This window comes from Mugil cephalus, chromosome 12 (genome assembly GCF_022458985.1).
Source record: "Mugil cephalus isolate CIBA_MC_2020 chromosome 12, CIBA_Mcephalus_1.1, whole genome shotgun sequence".
NCBI lineage: Eukaryota > Metazoa > Chordata > Actinopteri > Mugiliformes > Mugilidae > Mugil > Mugil cephalus.
The window spans coordinates 13,892,399-13,916,897 of NC_061781.1; the positions used below are offsets into that span (position 1 = coordinate 13,892,399).

The following is a 24,499-nucleotide window of genomic DNA, read 5'->3' on the forward strand; positions in this document are numbered from 1 at the left end:
AAACACTGGCATTTGATGGCTGTTGTTGTGTTCTGCATGTTTTTTTTCCCCCTCTTGGCAGTAGTTTTGCAGCCTCTCACTTTTGAAAGTATGCTTCTTTCTAAACCCCGCTGTGGTGGATATAGATTTTCTCTGTGTAGTCGGATAACGATCACATCTAATTTTTTGCACCCTTCACAATTTTTTTTTGAAAGAAAGATCTGCAGATTAGAGGAATAGCAAATACAAATTTTCTTGCTAGAACAGTAAGAGTAAAATAAGATCACTGTACGTCTCATGTGCTTCAGCGCGCTACAGAGATGCATCCAGACTGGAAGGAGAGGAAGCAGCCACCTATGACAACGGCTATGACAGGTTCATTAGTGAGCTTTAGAGGTTCTACTACTGGCAGACTTATTAACCCGTGAACAATATTTTCCTCTTTGTCCAGCTATGCAAATTTAAGGGTATGTTGAACATCTGATATTGCAGTTTATCAAAACTCTTAGTAATAAGGCGCACTTCCCAAAATAACCTATAGCTAAGTAAATTCCCTTTACTTATAGCTGCAGGAGCCAGCTCCTAAAAACTCAAAGCAACTTGGGAATCCAGTGTGAATTTCTTTTAAAGAACCAGTTATCGATATCATTAACCTTCATGCTTTTCGATTCCCCTTATCAATACTTTTCATGCCGGTCCAGATGTTGGAGGTAATGCACCTAAAAGTTGTTTGCCAACCGCCATAAAAGAAGAAGAAGAATCTTTAAGTCAACAAGTGCAGTTGCCACTAAGTCTCAGCAGAGCAGTGCTAGTGAGGTTCCAGTGTCCAATTTCCTATTCGTTTTCTTACACAATCTCTTATCTCTTGTTAAGAAGCTCAATAAAAATTTCTGTTGTTTACACAAAACCAAGAACGGCTACTTTTCCTAGACCTAGACCAAAAATTCACAGGCGGAATTCATAGGGGTATCGATAAAGAGTCAGATCGATAAGCAGAATCGATAATGGCACCGGCATCAATAAAATCCTATCGATGCCCATCCCTAGTGGTAACCGTGTTATGAATTGTTAGCATAGAATAGGCCCTTTGCATCTCTACTAAAGCCAGATCGACAGGTCAACAACCCTGGATTTTAGCAGCTCGGCTTCGATGTGAACAGGAAAGCCGCGTCGGGCACTGTGCAGGATGCACTTCGTCAGGTCATCAACAAACTGAAAGCGTCACAAAAATTAGCCCATGCTGCCCATTGTTTACCTGCAATGTACGCGATGACATATTAGAGGGAGGAAAAAACAGGCACGCAGCTCTCACAGCAAGAGGTCCAACCCGGGACTTCTGGCGATGTGAAAGCACCAAAGGGGAGTTGACCCGCGTCTGAAAATGCCAATGTGAAAGGGGTATAAGAGAGGGTCCTCTTCCCTTGTGTCCTCTGTGTTGGCTGTGCTTTATGGAATGGGAGGGACATTCACTGCAATGGCATCTGCGACATTGCCACTAGATTTGCAGGAGATGTGGACAAAAGGAAACTGAAGACGCTGCGGTGAAAGCAGGATGACAAAAAATGGCAGGGTGACAAAAAAGCATGGCAAGGTGACAAAATGACTAAACAAAGCAGGAAGACACAAAGGCAAAAGCATAGGAGGAAGACAAGGTGATTAAAATGACACAACAAAGAACAAAAGGAAACGCAGGGCTATATATACACAAGAGGGCAGAGGGATGACGAGACACAGGTGAAACTAATGAGGGCGGAGTGCACAAGGAGAAACCAGTACGCAATCAAGAGAAGAACACAGGGAGAAACAGGAAACCAAGAACTTATCAAAATAAAACAGGAAACCCAAAACATGACAGTAAGTGACACAACACAGAACCGTGACACTAGATATATTATAGAACATTTCTACTGTAGTGGGTGTTTGACATTAATATATTAAAGTAAGCTTCATTTAAATCAAAGTTTCTCAAAAAACAAAAAAAAAACACACACAATGCGCCGTTTCTTTCTAGTTTTGATAATGGTTCAGTTTGAAAACTTGCAGAGAGGACATAAAGAATATCGATATGTGGTTATATGCTTCCTTACAATTAAATGTGGACAGAGTTTGGGACTAGCTGTTGGCTCAGCATACTTACTTTTCTATTTTTTCTGCCCGTTTCTGTGCGCGCGCCTTTTACCGCAGCCAGTAATGTGGTATTATGGTAATTTACTTTTTCTATTTGCACACCACTTAGCAGACTCAGGCTTACAGCCAGAATGGTTTAGCCGAAGCATATTATAATACTGTGTATGCACTTTTGACTTAAAGCACTGCAACAACAATCACTAAGAGCAACAGAAGGTTTATATTCACTACATCAACAAGGAACACAAGTGTCACCAAGATCACAGGATTCATCCAAAACAGTAATACAAGAAATTTCTCTAAATGCAGCTCAGTCTCTTTTTATTTTTTTTTTACCACCACAGTTGTCCACTAGCCCGTGTTTTAGCTTTGTGCTTTGTATATAGCACGACCTGGATGTCTGAGGATCTTCACAGACACAAGATCAAACGTTGTGTCACCTTCAGTTGTGCCTTGATATTTGTGGAAGAACACAGAATAAAAAACAAGGTTTTGGTGCAACATTATCCATGTCTTCCTCTGCCTTTCCTTTCATTCCTCATCGTCGTCTGCTCTGCCCACTGGGCTACGTACCCAGCCTTCAATAACACTTCAGACAGTTCCCCTTCTCTGATTATGTGTACATAAATCACTTTGTGCATCACAGAGAATCAAGACGGTATTGATTTACTTTAAATTGTGATGCTTGCCGTGTTTCTTGATGGTGATGGAGGTGACTTACTGCATTACAGTGATGGCTAGCAATTTCAAATTGCGTGGGATGCTTTGTGACAGAGAATGTCCTTTTTTTCTTTTTTTTTTTTTACAGAATGCACATTAGAATTGGTTTGGAATTGGATGTCCACTACATTGTTTTCTCTGCTGGAGTGCCATGTGGACACACTGCCAAATGGTTTAAGTGCATGTATTCCCCAGACTGCCTGGAATTAGCATCTCGGTGTAAGAAGCTACAGCCATCCACTTTAATTAAAAATAAATAAATAAAAAATTCATGCATGAATCAGAAGTTCTTCATTAGCATTAGCAATACTTTGTTCTGGATTTCTGCTTTTGCATAAGTGTATGTGAAAAAATGTTGCCTGGTAATTTAATTAAAAACGTTTGTGGTTAATAGCTCATTTTTGCCAAATCTTTCACTGCACTGTAAACTTACCACTCGTGCACTGATTCCAGAATCCAGTTATTTTTCAGACAGTTTTATAATGGCCCACTTGTTTTCCGTCTTGAAATTCTGTCTTCCATTATTGTTCTCTATCTTGTACCTGTAATAGGAGCCCTTGAGCTGAATGTTTCCCATAATCACCATTTCCTGCCCTCGGTTGTGCTGAATCTCTGATACATCTCCGCTGGCTCGCTGCGTCCTGCATGCATAAATACACAGGCAAGTGGCATGATGTGGCGTGAATATTTAAAAACTAAGACATGCATGCACATTCACGCCTGCGCTGTGACATAAATGGTACGTCTAATGCAGAGGAACATCCAGTTTGGAAAGAGAGTAGCAGCGAAGACAGCTGGGTGTGTTCTGTGAGTGTCCCAGGTTTTAGAATAAAGGTCTGAGCCTGTGACAGAGTGACTCATGGTGTTCAGATTTAATTTTGCCTCACAGCTTTAAAATGAATCGTTAACTGCGCCGTAGTGATGAAATGGGGGCTGGAAGAAACAGGTTTGACTGGTGCAACTCTCAAAGGGAGCAGACCGTTCTGTGTGTTGACTCTCAATCTCAACAGATTGAATGGACGTGAATGCATGTTTCATGACGGAGCTTTGGGGCAGAGACACGGAATAAAAACGTGTGCATGTACGTGAGATTTTGAAATGCGTGTCTTAATGTTGATGGTGGTCAATGGCGTGCTTTGTGACAAAGTGCTTTGGTGATCCTCTTCACAATGCCTCAGGGCTGAGTGGAGAGGAGGGGTAGGCTATAATAAGATTCAGATGTAGGTGTCTTTGAGGTTGATGGGGTAGCTGCAGCCTGTCAGATAATGAGACAAAAACGCCAGACTCCCCCTGCACAATGATTCATCACTAATGCCGATGTGGCCACAGATGGGAGAGGTCTGTGGTGACGTGGGGGTCTTGCTCGGCAATTTACATCAACTGTGACCATGCGTTTTGGAGCGCACGAGGGGAAAATCTTTAGAGTGCATTAATGGTGTGTAGAGATGAGCGGCTCTGTGTAATGGAAGCCTAATTACTTCCTGTCACATGTTCTAACCCACACAACTGCTTTTAGTCTATCAATACTTTGACGCCTGGTTGCCCGGATTCATAATCATAAATTTACCGAACGCTAATAACCTGGAGATGAAAACGTCATTAGGAGCGTGTTTGGTTTGATGATTTGCAGTCTGCTAAATAAATTATTTTTGCTTTTACCGTTCCCTTAATGCAGATAGGATATACAAAACGATTTACAGTCAGCCAAGCAAGGTACAAGCTCTATATTACTCTTTTCATTAACTTTATGTTTCACATTAGGAGAAAATGGTATAATGCTTCTGAAACACCTTCTGTGCTTCAAATGGCCTCCATTATCCATTACTCTGAGCATCAAGACTTCACGTCAAGACGGAGGAGTCATTTTTTGAGAAATCACTCCCAAGTGATGATCTGATTTGATTCTTTGCCCCCTGAGTTAAGATGATCCAGGTCACTCTGCAGTTCAGTGGCAAAAATGGAGGATGGTGGAATATTTTCATAAATGCCACATTCACCCTTCAGCTTCGTAACAGAATTTCCGCCACATCACAAAGGTGCTCTGCTGGATTGAGATCTGGTGACAGTAAACCCATTGTCATGTTCAAGAAACCAGTTTGAGATGATATGAGCTTTGTGACGTGGTGCATTATTCTGCTGGAAGTAGCCGTCAGAAGATGGGTACACTGTGGTCGTAAAGGGATGGACATGGTCAGCAACAATACTAAGGACTAAGGGGCCCAAATTGTGGCAAGAAAATACCCCCCACACCATTGCACCATTGGATATTTTCTCTTTTTCAGACCATTCTCTGTAAACCCTAGAGATGGTTGTGCATGAAAATCCCAGTAGATCAGCAGTTCCTGAAATACTCAGACCAGCCCGTCTGCAATGGATCAGGTGTACCTAATAAAGTGGCAAGTGAGTGTGTAGAAACCACATGTCAGACAGATCTCTTTAGATCAAGTAAAACTGAAATCGTTTGCCCCTTTCAATTCTACGTGGGCAGGATAAAGCTTTTTGCGGCTGAGCATAGCATTAGAAGAAAAATCGTTCAACCGTTTTTTTTTTGTACAGGTGAAGCAAATTTTGTTACAGCTCAGTTGCTGTCCAGTAAGCCACAACTAACCCAGCATCAGTACCCTGGAACCAGCTCACTTAAATCCAATGCGTCTCTTTTCAGTCCCGACGAGCCATAGTGGAGGCTGTGAAACAAAAGTCTGCTGGTATCAGATGGTTTGTTTGCGTGTCACAATTACTGGCTCATTCATCACACCAGCTGACTGGCTAATGCTGTGTGCAACAAAGCCATTATAACCCCGCAGATCAGATTTCACTCCACGCTGAGTTCAATCTGATTTAATTTTGACTTTCAAATTTGCAAACCTCTCAAGCCAGTTTGGGAAGAGACAGCGTGGGTTTGGTTTGCCCATCAAGTAAATTATGATTGCTTATCATCTTGTTTCGTAACTGCAGGGTGAAACAACACAAGCACCAATGGAGGAAGTCTGCTACTTACCACGGGTTAATGAGAGTATTTGATTAGAAGTGGTAAAAATTAACAGCTTTGTGACCTGCTGTTGTCATGCTAGCTTTCCAATTTATGGTTACGACCCTAACCACAGCTCCCTCCAGTGTCTGCCTGCTCGTCATGTGCTAGGCGTTTGGTTATTTGTGATTAAATGTGCTTTGTTAAGGAGGGATTAAATCTCCCAGCGGTGCAGAATCTTTAACTCCAAATCTAACAGTATAATTACTGCTGTAAACAATCGCTACGTGGCAGAGAGTCCATGCACTCACACTGACAAACACACATGCAGTGCTGTCACGATGTGTGAGTGGTATAACCGGGAAGGAGTTCCAGGAAGGTACAGTGGTTTCATATACCATGCGATATTACATGACCACAAACTATCGGATAGAATAAGGTGGTTATTCTCTCTGCATGCTCTTGTTCTTGCCCCTGCTACTTGCAATTGGATTTCCTTGACCTGTCCAACCTGTTGCATAATTGACATTCAGTCGTGGTTTCGAGATGTTTCTGTAGGATGCGTCCATGTTCATTTGGTGCTGTGAATCGAAAGTTTTGTCTCGCAGGGCTGCGAGTTCAGGGACAATCCTTCAAGGTCGCACAGGTCTGTTTTCAGTTTGCAGAATCGCATTAACTGTGAATGAATGATTAAAGCCGTGCTGTGAGAGGCTCGACTAAAATGAAATAATGTCCATCATTAGACTAGATAAGTGGTGTGCTGTTATGTAAAGAATTTCAGGCAAAATTACATGTACTTTTATTTATTTTTTTATCTTAGACACACATGGTCGTTCCCTTACTTAAGATTCAGTGCAAGTATGTTCATTAGGAGATAAATTCTGCAGTACTTAATAAAATAAATATTAGTCACACACTGCGTGCCATTTAGATCAGTATCTCACCAAACTATTTAGAAAGGTTGCCAAGTCTGAGAAGCTCGGTCAGTGCACGTGAAGCTGATTTTATAATGTGAATAAGGAGTAGACCCCCGACAGAGAAATCTACAACAAGAGTATGACTCAAGAGTAGTCATTACGACTGACTGTGATTGTAAGAGCACATGTATTCAGGTATTCTACTTCAGTACAATCGTAAGGTGATAATACTTTCTTTTAAGTATGTGCCCCTTTCTACTTTTCACTCCACTGCATTGGTTTGACAGCTGGAGTTACTGCAGATTAGGACACTGAACTCCTATCACGATGTAATGAATGATTTATTATACAATGGATGGTTACACTGTAAATTAATCTGACAGTGAAATGAGTAAAAACAGCTGCGCTTCAGTCAGTAACGCTATTTAAATGCTGGTTGTGTGGAAATACATCAGTTAGGCCTGAAATTATAATACAAATTTAAAATTTTGGTTCAGCCACCTTTAGTTAAATACTGGAGGACCTCTAACATGCATGAACAACCCTGAAAGTATTCAAATGAAATGATGAAATGTGAGTGAGAAATAAGCTAATTTATTACTGTTATACCGAATACCGTATGCAGCTACATAATGCAGCAAAACGCAGCAGAGTTCAGTCCCTCTCCTGAAACCGGACCAGAAAAATAATACAGTGAAACCACAAGTAATACTACCTGCATTAAATCTTTAAGATCTTTGTGTTTCCGTTGATTGCATAATTAATACTTAGCGCTGAGCTCTGAGACTCAAAAGCTGCTGGCAGAAAAATCTGAGAAATCATGTGCTTTGGGCTTCAATGCAAATTGGTCAAAAGGGCCATCACCATAAATAAAACCAAACCTGAAGTAGATGTTAGCAGGCAAACTTGCCTTAAAAAAAATGATACCTCAGCAACAGCCAATGCCAGGGAGGCTCCATTAAAACTGAAACTACAACACTGAACAGAACTGATGCTATAAAAATTGTGAGAATCATAAAGGCTGTGCCCACTGTAAAGGGCACCTTGTTGCGGCAGCACGTTTGTCACGCTTCAAGCAGCTGAAAGGCTTCTCTCCATTTTACACAAATACAGACCTACATGAAATACGATTTGTCTTTTATTTTACACAAAGCACTTTTTCATAGCTGCCAGCGAGACGCACAAAGAAAACAATGGCACGGCTCAGAGACTTGACATCGTGATCCATCCACTTCTCGTCGCGCAATTGCCGTCGAGTCATCACCAGCGCGAGAAACAATCGCGTTCGTGGTAAGAGAAGGTAAGAACGACACAAAGAGAAAAAGGAAACAATTTTTCCTATCAAACTTCCGTTTCACCTAGTGCAGGCAGCTGCTGCAAAACGTGTTCATTTCCATCATGAACAATGAGCCGCCTCAAGGTAACATCTCGCCACTTATTCCCTCCACACTAACAGTCCGACACCTTGATTAACGACTTTAAAACCACACAGTGTTGTATTGTATTTGACTCTGACATGCTCTGACGCTGCTGGATTGTTTAGAAAGCAATGGAAATCGGTTATTGATGTAAAAATTGAAGAGTTTTTCTTACATTCTGCAGGAGACAAAGTAGAGTTTGCAGATAGCGTCACGGCTAATTTGGCTGTTTTTCGTGCACTGGGAGACCTTGTTTTCCTTCCACTGGGTGCTGTTTATTTTGTCGGAGACAGGGAAAATTATAGGTGGTTTATTCACCATCTGGGAGGATCATGGCTTTGAGAGAAAGGCTCCTTCGCACCCTGTGCTCTGTCTTTTGATGGCAAACATGCGGTAACAGCCACTATAGAAGTGACCCGCAATTCATCTCCCCTCCATCTAGCCTTCATTATTCGTGCCAAAGCTGGGGCGCCCACTGTTTTCATCCCGCTCTGAAATGTTGAAAAATGAAACTCGATTGGCGTACCGCAACACGACCGCTCCTGTCTGTCACTTCTAGTGCACATAAAAATTTGCGGATTTAAATGTAAATTGAGAACATCAGAGGTGTCATCAAGAGAGATTACCGCCTTTGGGTTGTTAAGGGGATAATAGGGATCGGTGGAAGCGGCTGCTCAGATGGGGAAGCAGCCTTGCCCTGTTTGAACATTTATTCATCCTTTTCGGGAGCGTGCACCAGCACAAAATCACCCCTATAATTTTTTTTTATCTGCTTCGGCTTTGACATTTTAATTTTTCACGTAATACATCTCACGGGCCCGGCCGCAGATGATTTCTTCCGAACGCAACGTTTGAAGAAGGAAAAGCGATGATATGGCTTCATGTAATAAGAAGGCACACTTTGCACTTTTAGCCGTGAGTAATTCACAAACTCATTGACACTTCTCACGTACATCAAAGTTGCAAGTGTACTTTGAATTTCTTTTTTTTATTTTATTTTATTTATTTATTTTACTGGATTCTCACTTTATCCTCCCTATTCCTTGTGGCTCCTGTTGAGGGCCATGATGAGGAAAAAGCACCTTCAAATAGGTCAGCAGAGAGACCAATCAGCCGCAGCACCATCTGTCCCTCTAATGACTACCTGGCTGCTCGGTGATGTGACACGGTTGGCTGGAGACGCTCCATAGCAAACATTCTCTCATTAAATCCCAGCGTTTCCCTCAACTCTGCACAACTGATGACACCTGATCAGGGCCGTCGCTTTTTAACACACGGGAAAATGCACGCGTGGTCTTGCTGTGCCGCTTCACCCACAGAGAAAGAAAACTTTGTGATCATTTCAGCATGTATACAGTAAAAAAAGAAAAAAAAGCTTGTCTATAACCAAACCATGTTCAGTACCAAGTAATGTAATTTTACAGTCCTCTTCTTTGGTCGCTCTGTGTTATATAGATAAACTGGGTCGAAATGAGATTCCCTTCAACTAATCTTCACAATTAAGTTTGAATAAATCACAGCAGATATATGCTGCTGCAGCCTCGAAATATGTGATAAAGCTCAGAGGCTTAGGCTTTCTTTACGGTGCACAAAGTCTTCACTGACTATAGCCCAGTATCCAGTAGAATGCCGTAATATGCAGTTTGCAAGAGTAGACTTCATATATACTATATATTGTACATTAATAAATACAGTGCTACACAGTAATAGTATTACTATTATCATTTTACTGAAGTATGTTGGATTCATGTTAATGTGTACTGAAAGAAATTTAAATTTGTGGGTGAAAATGTAAAAAAAATACATAAAAAATGTCAAAAAATTCGCGACCCCCCCTGCAGTGCCTCCGCAGACCCCCTAGGGGTCACAGACCCTCTGTTGAAGACCTATGCTCTTGGCCATGTTCTGTTGTCTTCTGGGTTTCCCCCTTCTGTTAATATTCACCATTTTATATCTGACCTTGGCAACATTTTTATTGCCTAATTTAGCTTTCAGAAGCATTGCACATGCTTAATACAGCGCATTCAGAGTTCATAAAGACAACTCGAAAACAGGTGACAAATACTGTACTTTTGGAAAGTAAATGTTCTGATGTTAGTTTACAATTTTGAGGTTAGAAACCATTTACTTTATGTTAGTATTCTGTCTAAAACCGTGACATAATGTGCTGTGTTTTGATTTAATTTACGTAAGTCAGTTCACAAGACCCAGGCAGATGATAAAATGTCCGGTTCTCATATTACTCCCCATCCTCGTCCAAGGCAAGAAGCAAATATAATATAAGTAGAGATGCACAAACATCTTCAGTCACTAAAACAACTTCACATTAGATTTTAAAGGCGGCGGCAGAATCAATATAATTCACCCATGCAAGTCAGTTTAAACTCTGACTGTTTAAGTTAACGATATAGTCCATAAACTAAGTTATACATCAGAATACCGGAGGCACTTTAGAGGTTAGAGACTCGCCCGGTAAATCCATTTTACCTCGGCTGCGTGACTGACAGTGTTTGACTGGTGCTGCTGCTGTCTGTGCTGAATGGTTAATTCAGGTCAGGGCCTGAAAGCAAGAAAACAAAACTCATCTTGGTTCATTTATTGATTAGCATGTAAACAGAATGATGGGAGAGAGATTTAGTTGTTGACGAGGATGTGCCAGGACTTAGGTGTGTGTGTGTGTATGTGGGAGCCTGTGTGCCAGCGCCGACGTCTGAACAGCCCCAATCCAATTTATCCACAGGCCGTGTGCTGAGGCCAGAAATCGAGGGCACTCTCTGTAACATCGAACACATCACTCAAAGCTGACTTTGCTTGGCATTTGTGAACTGATGCTTATGTGTGCGTTTGGCATTTTGTGTATGATAATCTTCTGCGTAATAGCATCTGGCTGGGAGCTCGCCTTTTGTCATTAGTTTCATCACCTGGAGCATGAAGTGTGCGCTTATATCTTCATAGGGTGTCTGTTGTGTTTGGGAGAAATTACACTGCTTTATAAAACATCAGTATTTGGGTCTTTTCTGTACACGATTCACTGCACACTGTAGATTTAAAGAGTAATGCTGGTGTCATTATAATCAGACCAATAATGCATCAGTCAGTACTTTGCCTATAGTGTCTGCAGTACTCATCTCAAAGCCAGGGGCGCACACTTAAGAGAGACAAACCAAGCTTTTGGTTATAATGAGAAAAGGGGCCCTCTAATGTCTACCTTTTGGCATATTTTACAATTAATGCCCTACAGTGCAATGGCAATACTCCACAACCCCCCAAAGTTCGCTAGATGGCCACCTAATGCTGGAATTTGATGAATTTGATCAGTTTGATGAGTTTGCACCCCCAAACCGTAATATGCCTATTATCAGTTACTCAAATCACTTTTAAAAGATAATATTAGATATGAGAAGTGTTGTAGTCGTGTAGTCGCATATCCCATCACTTCTCACCTACTGCTGTTGGCCAGGCTAGTTAGCTGGTGTCTTCTTGTTGGTTGCTAGTCGGTAGCTAACGGCTAGCCTGCTGGTCAGTTTTTTCAGTTGTACTGGGTTTCTAAATGTGTTTTGTCTTGGCACAAGGGATTGTAACATCTCATCCTGTGTAATAATGAATGTGCAATCGCACCTCCATACTGGAGGCTACATGGTAGCTGATGGGCTGAAAGAGATGACATGCTCATCTGGGCTTAATTTATTTGTGCTGGCGAGACAGTCACTGGATTTGAGGGTGATCAGAAGTTTGGAATTTGATTTCTGCTCCGCAAAATGCCACGTCCTGTTTAATTTAGTAACTTGGTCTCGGTAATGAGGACCCTTCACATCATATTACTTGACTTGCTGCATGTCAGACTGAGTCCTGAATTTGTAAAAGCAAGTGAGGCACCTTTCTGCAAAGTCACTGTTTATTCTAAGTTTTGAAAGTACCTTATGCAAAATTGAGTAGGCGGTTTCTGGCTTTAAACTGGTAGGAGTTGTTTGGTGTTTACTTTACTGCCATCAAGGTGAGCGTTTTTATTCCGTGTGTGGCATGCAACACCGGGTGCCACCGGTGAAGGGAACCAAGAAGAGTGGGCAGTGGGCGGCATCTGTTCAGGGGGAAGGAATGCTGGCATCAGCCCAGCAGTACGTCAGCTCCCTGTTTATCTGCAGCTCTGCTTTAAAAACGTCACACTCGCCCTGCTGCATGGCTAATATTTTGCAGGAAGAACGGACGGCAGGAAAGTGCAGGCAATCCCAGAGGTAACCACCGAGTCTGGGTCTTTAACATTTTATCCCGTCTTATTATTCCTGTGACTCTGACCGCATCCCTGCCCATCATCTCAAGTTTGAAAGCTGGAAAATAAATCTTACTGTTTCAGCCACAGCTAATGATTTATTTACAGCCTCTGCAAAGGTTTCACTGTCTCAAAGTGCCTCCCGTTGGGAGCCTTGTTAATAAGTACAGTTGAGTCCCATGGGAGTGGAGGTGCCTCAGGATAGTATCATGCAAATGAACAATTAAATGCACTGGAATTATGAATCAACTCTTAGTCAGAATATAAAACAACAACAGCATGACGCAGTGGTGGAAAATAATTGCAACCACCTCTCCTAGAAATTAGATTTCTGCTGTGAATTTGGATTTCCAAATATGTGTTGAGGGAGGCTGCTTTGGCTGTATTCAACCTTTTTAATTTGCCGATTCATGCAATGTGTAGTGAAGTTGTAGGATCTCAAAACACTGGAATTTAGATTTTGCTTAGGCAACAAGAGGACTTCTGTTCAACTTAGGGGATATGGTTTCTGCTGACTATTGGTATTGTTATGCCCATTTGTCACTATGCTGTAAACAGCACATATGCTAAAAACAGAAGGGCTTGTAATTCTTTGCAGCTTTTTAAAAAATTTTGGATCTAAGACAGAGATGGACAAAAATCAGGCCTCTTGTTTCCTGGCTGGCGACCGCTGAGCTGTTGAAATGTGGCTGCTATTTTTAACTTGCTGTTGGTAGCTAGCTTATTAAAGTAATGCCAGCACAACATTGGTCTAAAACATGGTCTCTGATCCACTTTTTCCTCTTTTTAAACATAAATGTTGTGAAAAACCAATTCATCATTTCAGGTTTGCACACGTGTGCTCCAAACATGAAGCTAAAGCTATGTCCCAGGTAAACAGACAGCTGATGGTCCATGTACAGATGTAAAGCTGAAATGAAACAGCATGGTTTTTGTACTGCAGACTGCACAGAGCTAGTTCCTTAAGTGGATCCATTAATTTTGGTTTGTAATCACGTTTATGTGAAAACTAATTTTAATGGAAATTTAACAACCACTTTCTGGAATTTTTTCATAACTCAACACTTTATTTCTTAAATTCAAATTACCTGATAAACAAGAATTGTTCCTCCTGCATTCATCCCAGTAAGTCCTGCTGTTTAATGCAGATATGTACAGTAGAAGTCTTTGGTCTATCCAAGCAGAGCCTATATATGTTTTAAAGATATATTATCAGCATATGACTGATGTTAATGTCATTCCAGATGTAACGATATCAGAGGGATCCCTGATCTCCTTTCGACCGAGGATCCTTCTTATCAGTTGTCTTCAGCTTAATGTATTTTCGCTCTTTTAATTGCCTGTATAGATTTCCCCGACATGTTTGGCTTGCTATAATAGCAGAACACAATTCAGATAAAGCCGTGAGCGTAAAATATGTAAATGACAATATTCCGACTTAGGCGTTTCAGTCAGGGAGTGATAAAGAGCAGAGTCTATGCAAATCAGAGTATCCTCATGCTCATCTGATTTCAACTCTTTCAACCTCCTCAGTGATTAGCCTCTGAGCCACAACGGTGCCATATGTTAAATGTATGATTTGTTTTTATCAATCATGATGTTATTAATGTGCTGTTAGGGTTTGGGTCAATCTGAAGGGGTTAATCACAATCAGAATACTTTATTAAACCTACAAGGAAATAGTTTTGTTACTGTTGCTCCCATAAAGTGGAACCCTTAAGCATCCACAGTGGTGTTTAAAACACAAAAAGGTAATAATACAAATGTTTGTACTTGTTATTATTTTATTGCAGCAGCTTTTTATTGCAAAATGTCAATTTTTTTTTATTACTCCGCGGCATTATCTGAATAAATTATATTCGCAGTACGACTTCTAATCTCAAAGTCTTTTATCTGACAGTCACAACAAACTGGAGAGAGGTCATTTGCCTCATTTTCATTTTTTTTTTGTTGCTGTTGTTAAAAGAGCATTCATAATGAGGTGATTCATTTCCCAATCTTCCCACTTTTATAATCTGTTATGTGTCTGATAAAAATGGTGACAGTTGTGCGAAAATAAATAAATAGCATGAATATATAGACAAAAATAACATAAATAGCATGAATGTAATATATATATATATATGTATATATGCATACACTTGTCACCATAGCAACTTGAGAGCGAGCAACTGGAGGACAATTAATGAGGAGGAAATAATGATATTAAGAAAATATGATAAATTGGCTGCACACACACTAATATTTTTTTAGCGCCGTCATCAAACATGACACTTAATTCGGGGGAGGTCTGTGTTTTCCGAGATGAGAAACTGTAGCCGTCTGTGTTTCCAGAACAACAGTAGGTACATAACAGTATATATTTTTTTTTTTTTTCTGCAGCTTTTATAGAGACGCGGTGATGGAAAATCTTTACGGGCTCATTCGTGTTTATTAAGGGATCTGGTGTTATGGTCGAAAAATCGTCTTCTCATCTTGGCCTTTGTTTGATTTATGTTTTATAATAGAGAATATAAAGAGTTCTGAAAATGAGTGCGTGGTCTCTCTTTTTCTTTTTTTTTTTACTTTTTGACAAGGTCTGTGAAATCGCAGCTAAAAGCAAACAAATGTGCCTTTCTGCAGCATCATTCCGAGTTTAGATTTTAACTCCCGCTGCGCTAGAGACGTATCATCTTTCACACGTCTCTGCTTCAACCGGCGGTCCTGTCACTGGCCTTTCATATGCTGCATCATTAAATTTTTTGTTGTGAAAAAAAAGAAAAAAAGAAACACACTTAGGCAAGGTAAAAAAAAACAGCACAGATCCCAGACTCATAATGCAGCTCATATTATACCGAATAGTTAAAATGAAACCGCTGATGTGTTTCTTTTAAAATTGCACCGATAGTCTATGTCCTCATTGTAATGTTGTTACCTATAAAGTCATGCCGCCGGTGTTGTGTGTCATTAAAAGTATAACCGGCAATATTCAAAGAGTGTTCTGTCAAATGAAAGCCAAGGTAATCCATTTAATTCTTTTTGGCTCGGGCCCTCCTCAATACTCCAGCTTTGTATGAATCAGTTAATTCAATCTGGCAATCTATTAGCTCTGAGACGATGTTATTGGAAAAACACTTTAGAGACCTGTCTGCAGATGGTCACAGGGCCATGAATCAAAACATTTTTGTTGTGTGCAGAGGAGTGCGTAATAACCCTTTTTAGAAACCAGTCCGCCAAACAGTCAACCCAGAAGCTTGAGGGAGGAAAAAAAACGTCATGCGTTGATGAATGGCTGTCTTTGTGCCCCGCTCCCTATACAACTTTACCTCTTGCTATGTAATAAGTCATGATAAATTGGATTTCTCTTGCTAGTATGGGCTAATTATTTCCACCCGCTCATTCCCGTCCCTGTTGTATTTCTACATCTAGTTTCATGTCCTGAAGGTTCACTACTCAAATGAGCAGCCTTGTGCACCTGTTCCTCCACTTACGGGGCCTTTTTTTTATATTTTACCACGCTTTCTGCCAATCACCGGCCCAATCTGGTCACATGGAGCGGGGGATTTTATGACTGACACTCAGTGTGACATCCTGTATTATGGTCACTGATTGGAATAATAGCTCTGCAAAGGTCTGGCAGCCTGCTTTCAGGCTCTGCGCGGTGATCTAAACACAAAGCTGGAGCTGCCCCACTGCAGCTCGGCTATAGACAACCACGGTCTGAACCTGGAGACCTCTCGAAAATAGCAGTGGATTCTTTCGGTGTGTTGGTGCCGTGACTGGATCAGGAACGTGGCTGGAATCAAAACAGGTTTCATTGTTGCATTGTTCAAAAATCTGACTGTACGGTCCACATACATGGCACATGACTGATTGTGAGGAGATGTGAGTGAGCCGTCTGTTAAAGAACTGCTGTTATAAGACCAAAAATGTAAGGTCTGTGAAGGTATACATATGTCACTGTGATGTGTCAATATGAGTCTGGTAACAGTCCATTTGGACTTCACTATTGGGGCATGTTTCAACTACTACAGAGGAAAAAAAACAATAGCTTTGCACGCAATTGGATTGTTCTACAACCAGTCGGACCCATTTTGATGTAAACAAATTATAATTCCTCTGTACTCAGGTGGCTTGAATGTGTCTACGTCACTGTTGGTCTTCTGTCCTAATGACTGTGGCTAAAAATATTGAAGTCGTCTCAGGTGGCACGCTCCAGGATGTTTTTTTGAATATTTCCTCAAACTGGCAATCAAGGTGTATGAAGGTGAAGTGGTGCTTTCACAACCCCCTATTTTCTATTCACTGGTACATATAAAAACATTTCAAACATGGCCAATAGTGAGAGGCAGCTTTTCTTGAAAGCCTCCAGATTTACTTAGGGCGAGAGACTACAGGTGAATGAGGTCAAGTTTTTAACTAATAGATATCACCATGAAACTTCTCCAGTTGAATACTTACATAAATGCAATGTTTATTTGTATTACAAGTTTTCTGTGAATTTATATTTAAATTTGCAAATCTTGTTCCATTTTGTTAAGATATTAGATGTCCAGGTATTTACAGGGGGACTTTTGGATATCTCCTTTTATCACTCCATAAATTACAAAATACTGTCAAAAGTTTAAAAAAAAGAATCAACTTTTGCCATGTTTTTAGGAGTAAAATGTTATATAAATCAGGCTCTGAATGATATATGAAACATCCCCTCTGTAAATAGCTGCAGAATGTAGTTAGGGATAAATCTGGAAAGTCTGGTATGTGTAAGTGCTGCTGAAAGTGGAGATTTCTTTCAGTATGCAGAAAAACTCATGTAGAGAAAACGGCATTTAAAGTTTTACATTGCAAAATGTCAATTTCTATGTACCAAAACCAAATCTACTCAAATCTTTCAAAATATATCACATAACTATATCATCAATATATATATAATATGAAAATATCAGATTAGATTTTCACTAAGTTCATTCAAGCGTGAAACATGAATGATGAGCTGTTGCTGATCGTCTCCAGCTCCGTCTCCTTTTTTTAAAAAAAAAAGACAATTTTCTCCCTCGCAGATAAACACAGACCGACAGAACATCCGGTCACATGACACCTTTGAACGAATCACGTCATCAGAAATCGACACCAAACCAATGACGAGTTTAGCTTCAGATCTGCCTTTCTACTTTGACGATTGGTTGCCAGTAAAAAGGATATAACCATATTTGGAACCCGACAGACTTCTTCAGGAATGAAAGAGCTTCACAGTCGTACCTCATATGCTGCGGTAGATACAAGGCTCGTAGTGCTACGAGTTTGTTTAGAAAGCTGTGCGTGAAATTAAATAAATGTCAATAAATGTGCATTGTGATTTTGCCTGCCGTGTCTCACCTTATTTGAAGTCCAACATGGCCTTAGAAACTGTTGCAGTGAAGTGGGAGCACAGCAGAAAACACGCAGCTGCCCTGAGTTATCATTAAGATTGTTAAGATTAGACTGTTGCACACAACCCAGTTTCAACACAATCCGGCTCAAGGTCTCCCTGTTTATCCCTTCTGCACCGTTATCCTGCACCACTCTCTCTCATACAAGTTACCACCGCGTTCATCATCATCCAGGCCCATTCATATCCCTTTATCACACCTAGAAAAGATAAAAGTGATGCACTGAATGACGCATCACAACCGTTGCCATCGCACAAGTTATTTATCATCTGGTTCAGTGATGTGACAGTAGAAATACACTGAGCGATTCCCTCGGCCGTTTCCTCCAGCCGTGGCCCGACGGTGCACGAGCCATCGCTGCTCAACAGATTATGTAGCAACAAGACATTATGAAATTCTCTCACTTCAGCTTTGACTATGCACTCAGCGTCCCCGGCTCATCCGCAACTAATTAATGACGGACGTGTGCGGGTATTTAAAGGCACTTTCTTCCGCATCAGCAAGAGTCGGGAACAAATTTAGTGGTCTGTTTAATCTAGTGGCGCGTAGGCGCACCGGAGGCCGAGAAGTGTTTGCTCTGAAAAGCCACTGGAGGTTATGTTTTACAGACCGGCAGCCAAGTGAACTGTCACTAAAACACTGCCTCGCTTCTGTCTCATAAATATTTTTTTTTTTCCGCTTCGCTCTTGCGAGGGAGATTTCAAAGTGAGAAGGCGGGGCCGGCTGTGCTATCATCCGGCCCTGGCTATTACCTATTTGAACACGTGTGCATGCGCATACGGCGTCTTGTTTTTGTCAAGTCTCCTCTGTGTTATTAACCCCAGAGCAAACGGTCATTACCCGGCCTGCCCACAGTAGACTGTCTTCGCTCCACCTGACCTTCCTTTCTCCTCTGGTATTAGAAAGTATTGACGACTCTGTTGTGCTCCTTGCGCGTCTCGGTAAACTACTGTTAAGAGGAACAATTGTGTGCTTCTCTAAATCCTGCGAGATGAGATGGTTATTTCACAAAAGGAGAGGTCTGGTATTATGTTCTCAACGTAAGAGTTTTGCTGGAAGACTCTGGGGAAAGGGGCTCAATATGAAATCAGCTGAGAAGTAACAACCTTTTCTAAGATGTTCTCGGACTAATAATCTGCCGCTCTGAAACGTACTGTCAACCTGAGACCAAATAAACAGTGTAGACTATAGATGTAGTCACAGCACAAGATAAAAACTATATTTTCCACAGCCCATGAATGTCAGAAACTCATTTTGTTTTAAACATATTACTTTTTACTAAGGAATAAATATTATTCTTAATATTTCCTCATGTTGTATGTGTGTGTGTGTGTTTTTTCTTTTTTTTTGTTGTTGTTAATGGTATGTTTTCCCGTCTAACAGGGTCCTTTTGTATATGGGTTTGGACTGCAGGTAATTGCACTCTGTTGTTAAATGGAATTCAAATCATGTCATTATGGCTACATTTGTCCGCTCAGACCTGGCTTCAGTTGCTCTCCTGCTTTGAAGAAAGGTACAGTATAATGAGCTTTATTGCATTATGGCCATTCTCCTGTGAAGTGCACGCTCTGATCTTCCCAGAAACAAAATAAAAGAAGAAAAAAAAAAAAAAAAAGCCAGCGAGAGCTTCAAAAGCCAGGAGACATTATCTATATTTTAATGTATACCCGTCCAGCCACCTGAGCATCAGTGCAACCAAAAGCCAATTTCGGTGTCCAGTCTACAGAAAAGACAAAAAGAAGACCAGGCAGACGGCAGTGCAACACAGAACAAAAGGGGGAGGGGGGCGGGGTCCCAGAGGCTTACGGCTCATGTTCCCTCTGTGCCACCATATCACACTATACATACAGAATGCAGCCAACTCCACAGAGCAAGAGCTTGCAAATCATGTTTTTTTTTTTAGTTTAAAGGGGAATTTAATTTGTCTACTCTTGGGAAATGTCAACCTGTGCATTAGGATCATGTACGGGCTGCTGTAACATGTTTCCAGTCACAATACTAGATCTGTAACTCGCTTATATACAGGATGGAAAATAAAACAGTGGCTAGACATAACTAAGAACATTTTACACACACACACACACACAAAGTGTACTTACAGTATTCCCAAATATGAAGTACTTGAATTTCCCATAACAACAGTCATAAGCACTAGATCAGGATATAATGCCACGGCATTATGACCACCTGCCTGATATTGTGTAGGTGCCTCCAAAACAGTTGGGACTCATCAGGGAATGGACATGGGTCTTCTGAGGGTGTCATGTGGTGTCTGGAAACAGGATGTTGTTAGTGGGGGTCTTTGGGTCCTATGGGTTGAGGGGAGGGGCCTCTGTGGATCATCCCACAGATACTTGATCAGTTTGGGATCTGGTGAATTTGGAGGCCAGGTCAACACTTTGTTTTTTGAGTTGTTCCGAAACCGTTTTTGTGTGTCTGTGTCAGGCTGCATCCTGCTGGGGATGGCTGCTGACAGCCAGGAGTGTCATTGCTATGCGGTGGGGATGTCTGGTCTGGTCGGATCTGGTCTGGGTGGGTGGCACAAAATAAGTAACATCCACACAAATGCGAGTTCCAAAATGCTTTTTTTTTTTTTTTTTTGGTGCTTATTATTTTGAACTAGAACTTTTCCCTGTTGCTCAGTATTTTACAGCCTAGTGCTACTTTTTTTTTTTTTTTTAATTAAGGATCTGGATACTCATTCTGAATACGTATTCTCGAGACATCACAAAAACACTGCTGCAGTGTGTGTATTTTTAACACACTCGAATACATTAGTAGGATATCACTGGGCTGTAAATGTGCCCGCCTGTTATTTCACTACAATAAGCGTCATTATTACTTAGTTGTTTATTCGCAAAATAAAATTGGAAATATGTAAAATGTGTCATCACGTACCAATCCGCTTTAACTGCCGTATAATAAATACATTTCAACACTGAATATGTGCCTGACAGTGAGTCAGTCTCACTACACAGGAGATGATGATGCGCCGTTTCTCACACGTTCGATCTGCTGGTGTTATTTATTAGATTATATTGATTTCTTCTAACTACTTTCTTCTCTTCCTTCAAAGAGATTCTCTCCTAGAGGACAAATTCATTTTAGGAATCGATTTGTGATGGTTTTGAGTAGTTGAGTTAGTTTACTGGCGTTTTTATTCATTTTTGAATTGTCATAGCTGAGTTTGTCAGACGTGAATATGGTAATATCATGATTTATTCATGTGTTGTTTAGGGGCCACATATACAGTACATATAGCATGAATACATATTTATACTAATGTATTATTCCTTGGTGTCTTTCTTTTTTTTTCCAGATGTAAATGGAGCAGCAGCAGTGTCACCAGGAGAAACTGGACATCCATGAAGTACTTTTCATTAAAACGCAAGCAGCATCCCTTCTCTCTAAAGTAATCCATTACTGACAATTAATGTCAGACTGCAAGCCGGAGCAGCTTAATGCTGCCTCACTGCGTGAAACACCTCTAATGGAAAGAAAGCCTTATAAGATCCAGCTCATCAAAATACACCTAAATGCAGCATAATGCCTTCAAAAGTGTCATGTTTATACCTGTTGACAGTGGTCTGCTGGGCAAGTGCTCTGTGGTACTTGAGTATATCTCGCCCAACGGCCACGTATGTCAGCCAAATGTCTATGCCTTTACGGAAGACTGTGAAACCTCCAAAAAACATCACCTTCACCAACATCCGCACCCGCCCCCTTAACCCACATGCCTTCGAGTTCGTCATCAACGAGCCCAAGAAGTGCGAGAGCGTCACACCCTTCCTGGTCATCCTCATCAGCACCACGCACAAGGAGTTCGACGCGAGGCAGGCCATCCGAGAGACCTGGGGGGACGAGAGCACCTACAGCGACATCCGCATCCTCACCGTCTTTCTGCTGGGCAAGAACACGGACGACGTGCTGAACCAGATGGTGGAGCAGGAGAGTCAGATCTTCCACGACATCGTGGTGGAGAACTTTATAGACTCCTACCACAATCTCACCCTCAAGACCATGATGGGAATGCGCTGGGTGGCTACCTTCTGCCCCAAAGCGCAGTATATCATGAAGACGGACAGCGACATCTTCGTGAACATGGACAATCTGATCTACAAGCTCCTGAAGCCTGCCACCAAGCCAAGAAGGAGATATTTTACCGGTTACGTGATCAACGGCGGCCCCATCAGGGATATGCGCAGCAAGTGGTACATGTCCAGAGACTTGTATCCTGAAAGTAAATACCCACCTTTCTGCTCGGGCACCGGCTACGTCTTCTCAGCGGACGTGGCCGACCTAATCTACAAGACTTCATTACACACAAGACTGTTGCATCTGGAGGATGTGTATGTGGGACTGTGTTTGCGGAAGCTCGGTATACACCCCTATCAGAACAGTGGTTTCAATCACTGGAAAATGGCCTACAGTCTCTGCAGATACAGGCGGGTTATCACCGTCCACCAGATCTCCCCCGAGGAGATGCACCGAATTTGGAACGACATGTCCAGCAAGAAACACCTGAGATGTTAAGGGGACAGCAACAACTTTTATTATTTTTATTTATTTTATTTTATTCCTTTTTCAAATGTTATCACACCGGATAATGTATAAACTGCGAGGGCTGCTGCGAGTCTCTATTACACGACAGATGTTTTCATTACCATCCATCTACTGTATGTCTGTTTCTGCTGATTACACCTCATGATTGTTAATGAATGAGCGGTGTGCTCTCATGCATAGCTAAAACGCAGCGTTGTTACTGAGAGTAACTCTGTTGATGTATTCCAGGTCCAGTTCATGTACTCTTCATAGGTATTAAGTCATTCAGCATTAGGTATTAAGTAGTACCAGCGAACCTTTGCTCTGCTGACGTGTCCTCGAGCAAGACACTGAATGGCTGCAGACCCCGCAGATCTTCCTGCAGGAGTGAAAGCCAAAAGAAAAGAATGTGTAGGAGTCAGTGCAGCATTAAATTACTATTATAAGTAGTATTTATCATTTAAAAATGAAAGAAGAGTTCCTGAACAATTTTCGAATGCAAATGGAATTCGAATCAAAAAAGCAAACCGGATTCGTCTTTGATATACAACTACATACACGCTCGTGCTGCTCTTCTGTCAGTCAAAGCTTTCTATCTAATCAATCTCCAAACCAACTTGAAAAGATAATTTGGTGTCATACCAAATATTTTATTTTTCAATTTTGCACAGTAGATTGTAGCCACATAGCTAAATTCACCAGATGTTCTTTTATTATGAACTTGCCTTTTATCTGCATATTGTGTTCTCTGAAAACACTGTGTGTACACTTTTGGTTTTCCCCACCATGTGACATTTTCACACTTGAGTTAATTACGTGTCTCTGCTACCAGCCTCTCATTACTGCAGCGGCTGCTCTCGTACATATGTACATCAGCAGCTATTTCAGCTCATCAACTCCACACATCAAGAGAAGTACAGTATCATGTGGTGCGAGCGTCGGTTTAATTGTAGCTAACCCCGTTACAGACTGGATGTATTGTCATGCGTATTTTGGCATATCAGTGACTGCGACAGCACTGCTACTGACATCATGAAATATGTTTTTTGTTTCTCAGAAATGTGGCTTTCGTGGCCAAATTTTCTTTTCTTTTATTTTTAGACGTTTTGTAGTATTATAAGCTAATGTGACATTTACTGTGAAAGCATCTATCCCACCAGGGGTTGTTGTTATATATTGTATGTTTTTTATATTAAAAAACAGATACTTGAATAATTAAAATTATATTACTGCTTTTGTGTCCTGCCTTCCTTAAGATTCCTGGAACATGGAGATAGATTGATGGACGTTTAAAGAGCAGCTAGTGGTCCAATAGAGGTACATTTTAAATTTTTGAGCTATTTGCCAGATTAACGTCACAAATATGAAATCTTAAAGTATATGTAAACAAAATATATATACGTTTGTTGCAACACCTTTGAGTAAATTGTTTAGGAATTCAAATTTTCATTTGTATGAGGAACTACAGACAATCTTGCTAGGGGATTGACACTAAACCACGCCAATGTTTGAACTTGACCTTCAATTTCCAGTCCACTAAATATCTGTAAAGTTGTACATGGACACAATGTATCAACACTTTTACAAGCTGCAGCTTTTTTATGTACTCCAAATTCATGTGCTCTTAATGAAACAATGCCACCGTGAATGCTGCTGTAATCAGGCAGTGTATTTGCGAGACTGCATTTTGCCATTATGACACACACAAAGCAGAAACAATACTAGCTGGTGCCATATTTAGACACCAGATAAAGAGACCTCAAACACAGAGTTAGTCAAAAAGAAAGTGGGACAGGGACGTAAAGTGGGTCAGTGTCCCAACGGCTCCCTCCTTTCCAGAGCCCTTTATTCTGTACTAAGGGATCAGACAGTGCTCCCCTTCAGTGGCCCTTCAATTTGATGTCAGTAACACATCTGTGAAGTTTTGCGACTGCGTCTTGCAGTATGCCTTGTACAGACTGTATAAGCACCCACACAAAGCCCCCCCACACCCACTTGCAGCAGATACATTCACAAAGTGTTTATACAACAGATAAATAGTCTTAAAATGTGGAGTTAGAGATTCATTAAAATAAAGTGGGACAGGGTAAAAGTGTGGAAGTGTCCCACTGAGGCTATTACTTCCTTTATCGTTCACTTAACATGCATGGGTT

At 41.1% G+C, this 24,499-nt stretch overlaps 1 protein-coding gene across 1 annotated transcript in view; it reads left to right on the plus strand.

Annotated features, from left to right (window-relative positions):
- Window positions 1-23,578, plus strand: part of b3galt1b (UDP-Gal:betaGlcNAc beta 1,3-galactosyltransferase, polypeptide 1b) — a 41,725-nt gene extending 18,147 nt beyond the window's left edge. The window contains exon 2 of the mRNA XM_047600014.1: window positions 21,124-23,578. Within this exon, the coding sequence (XP_047455970.1) occupies window positions 21,351-22,337 (987 nt within the window). The 5' untranslated portion in view covers window positions 21,124-21,350 and the 3' untranslated portion in view covers window positions 22,338-23,578. The remainder of the gene's footprint in view (window positions 1-21,123) is intronic.
- Window positions 23,579-24,499: the final 921 nt, after the last annotated feature.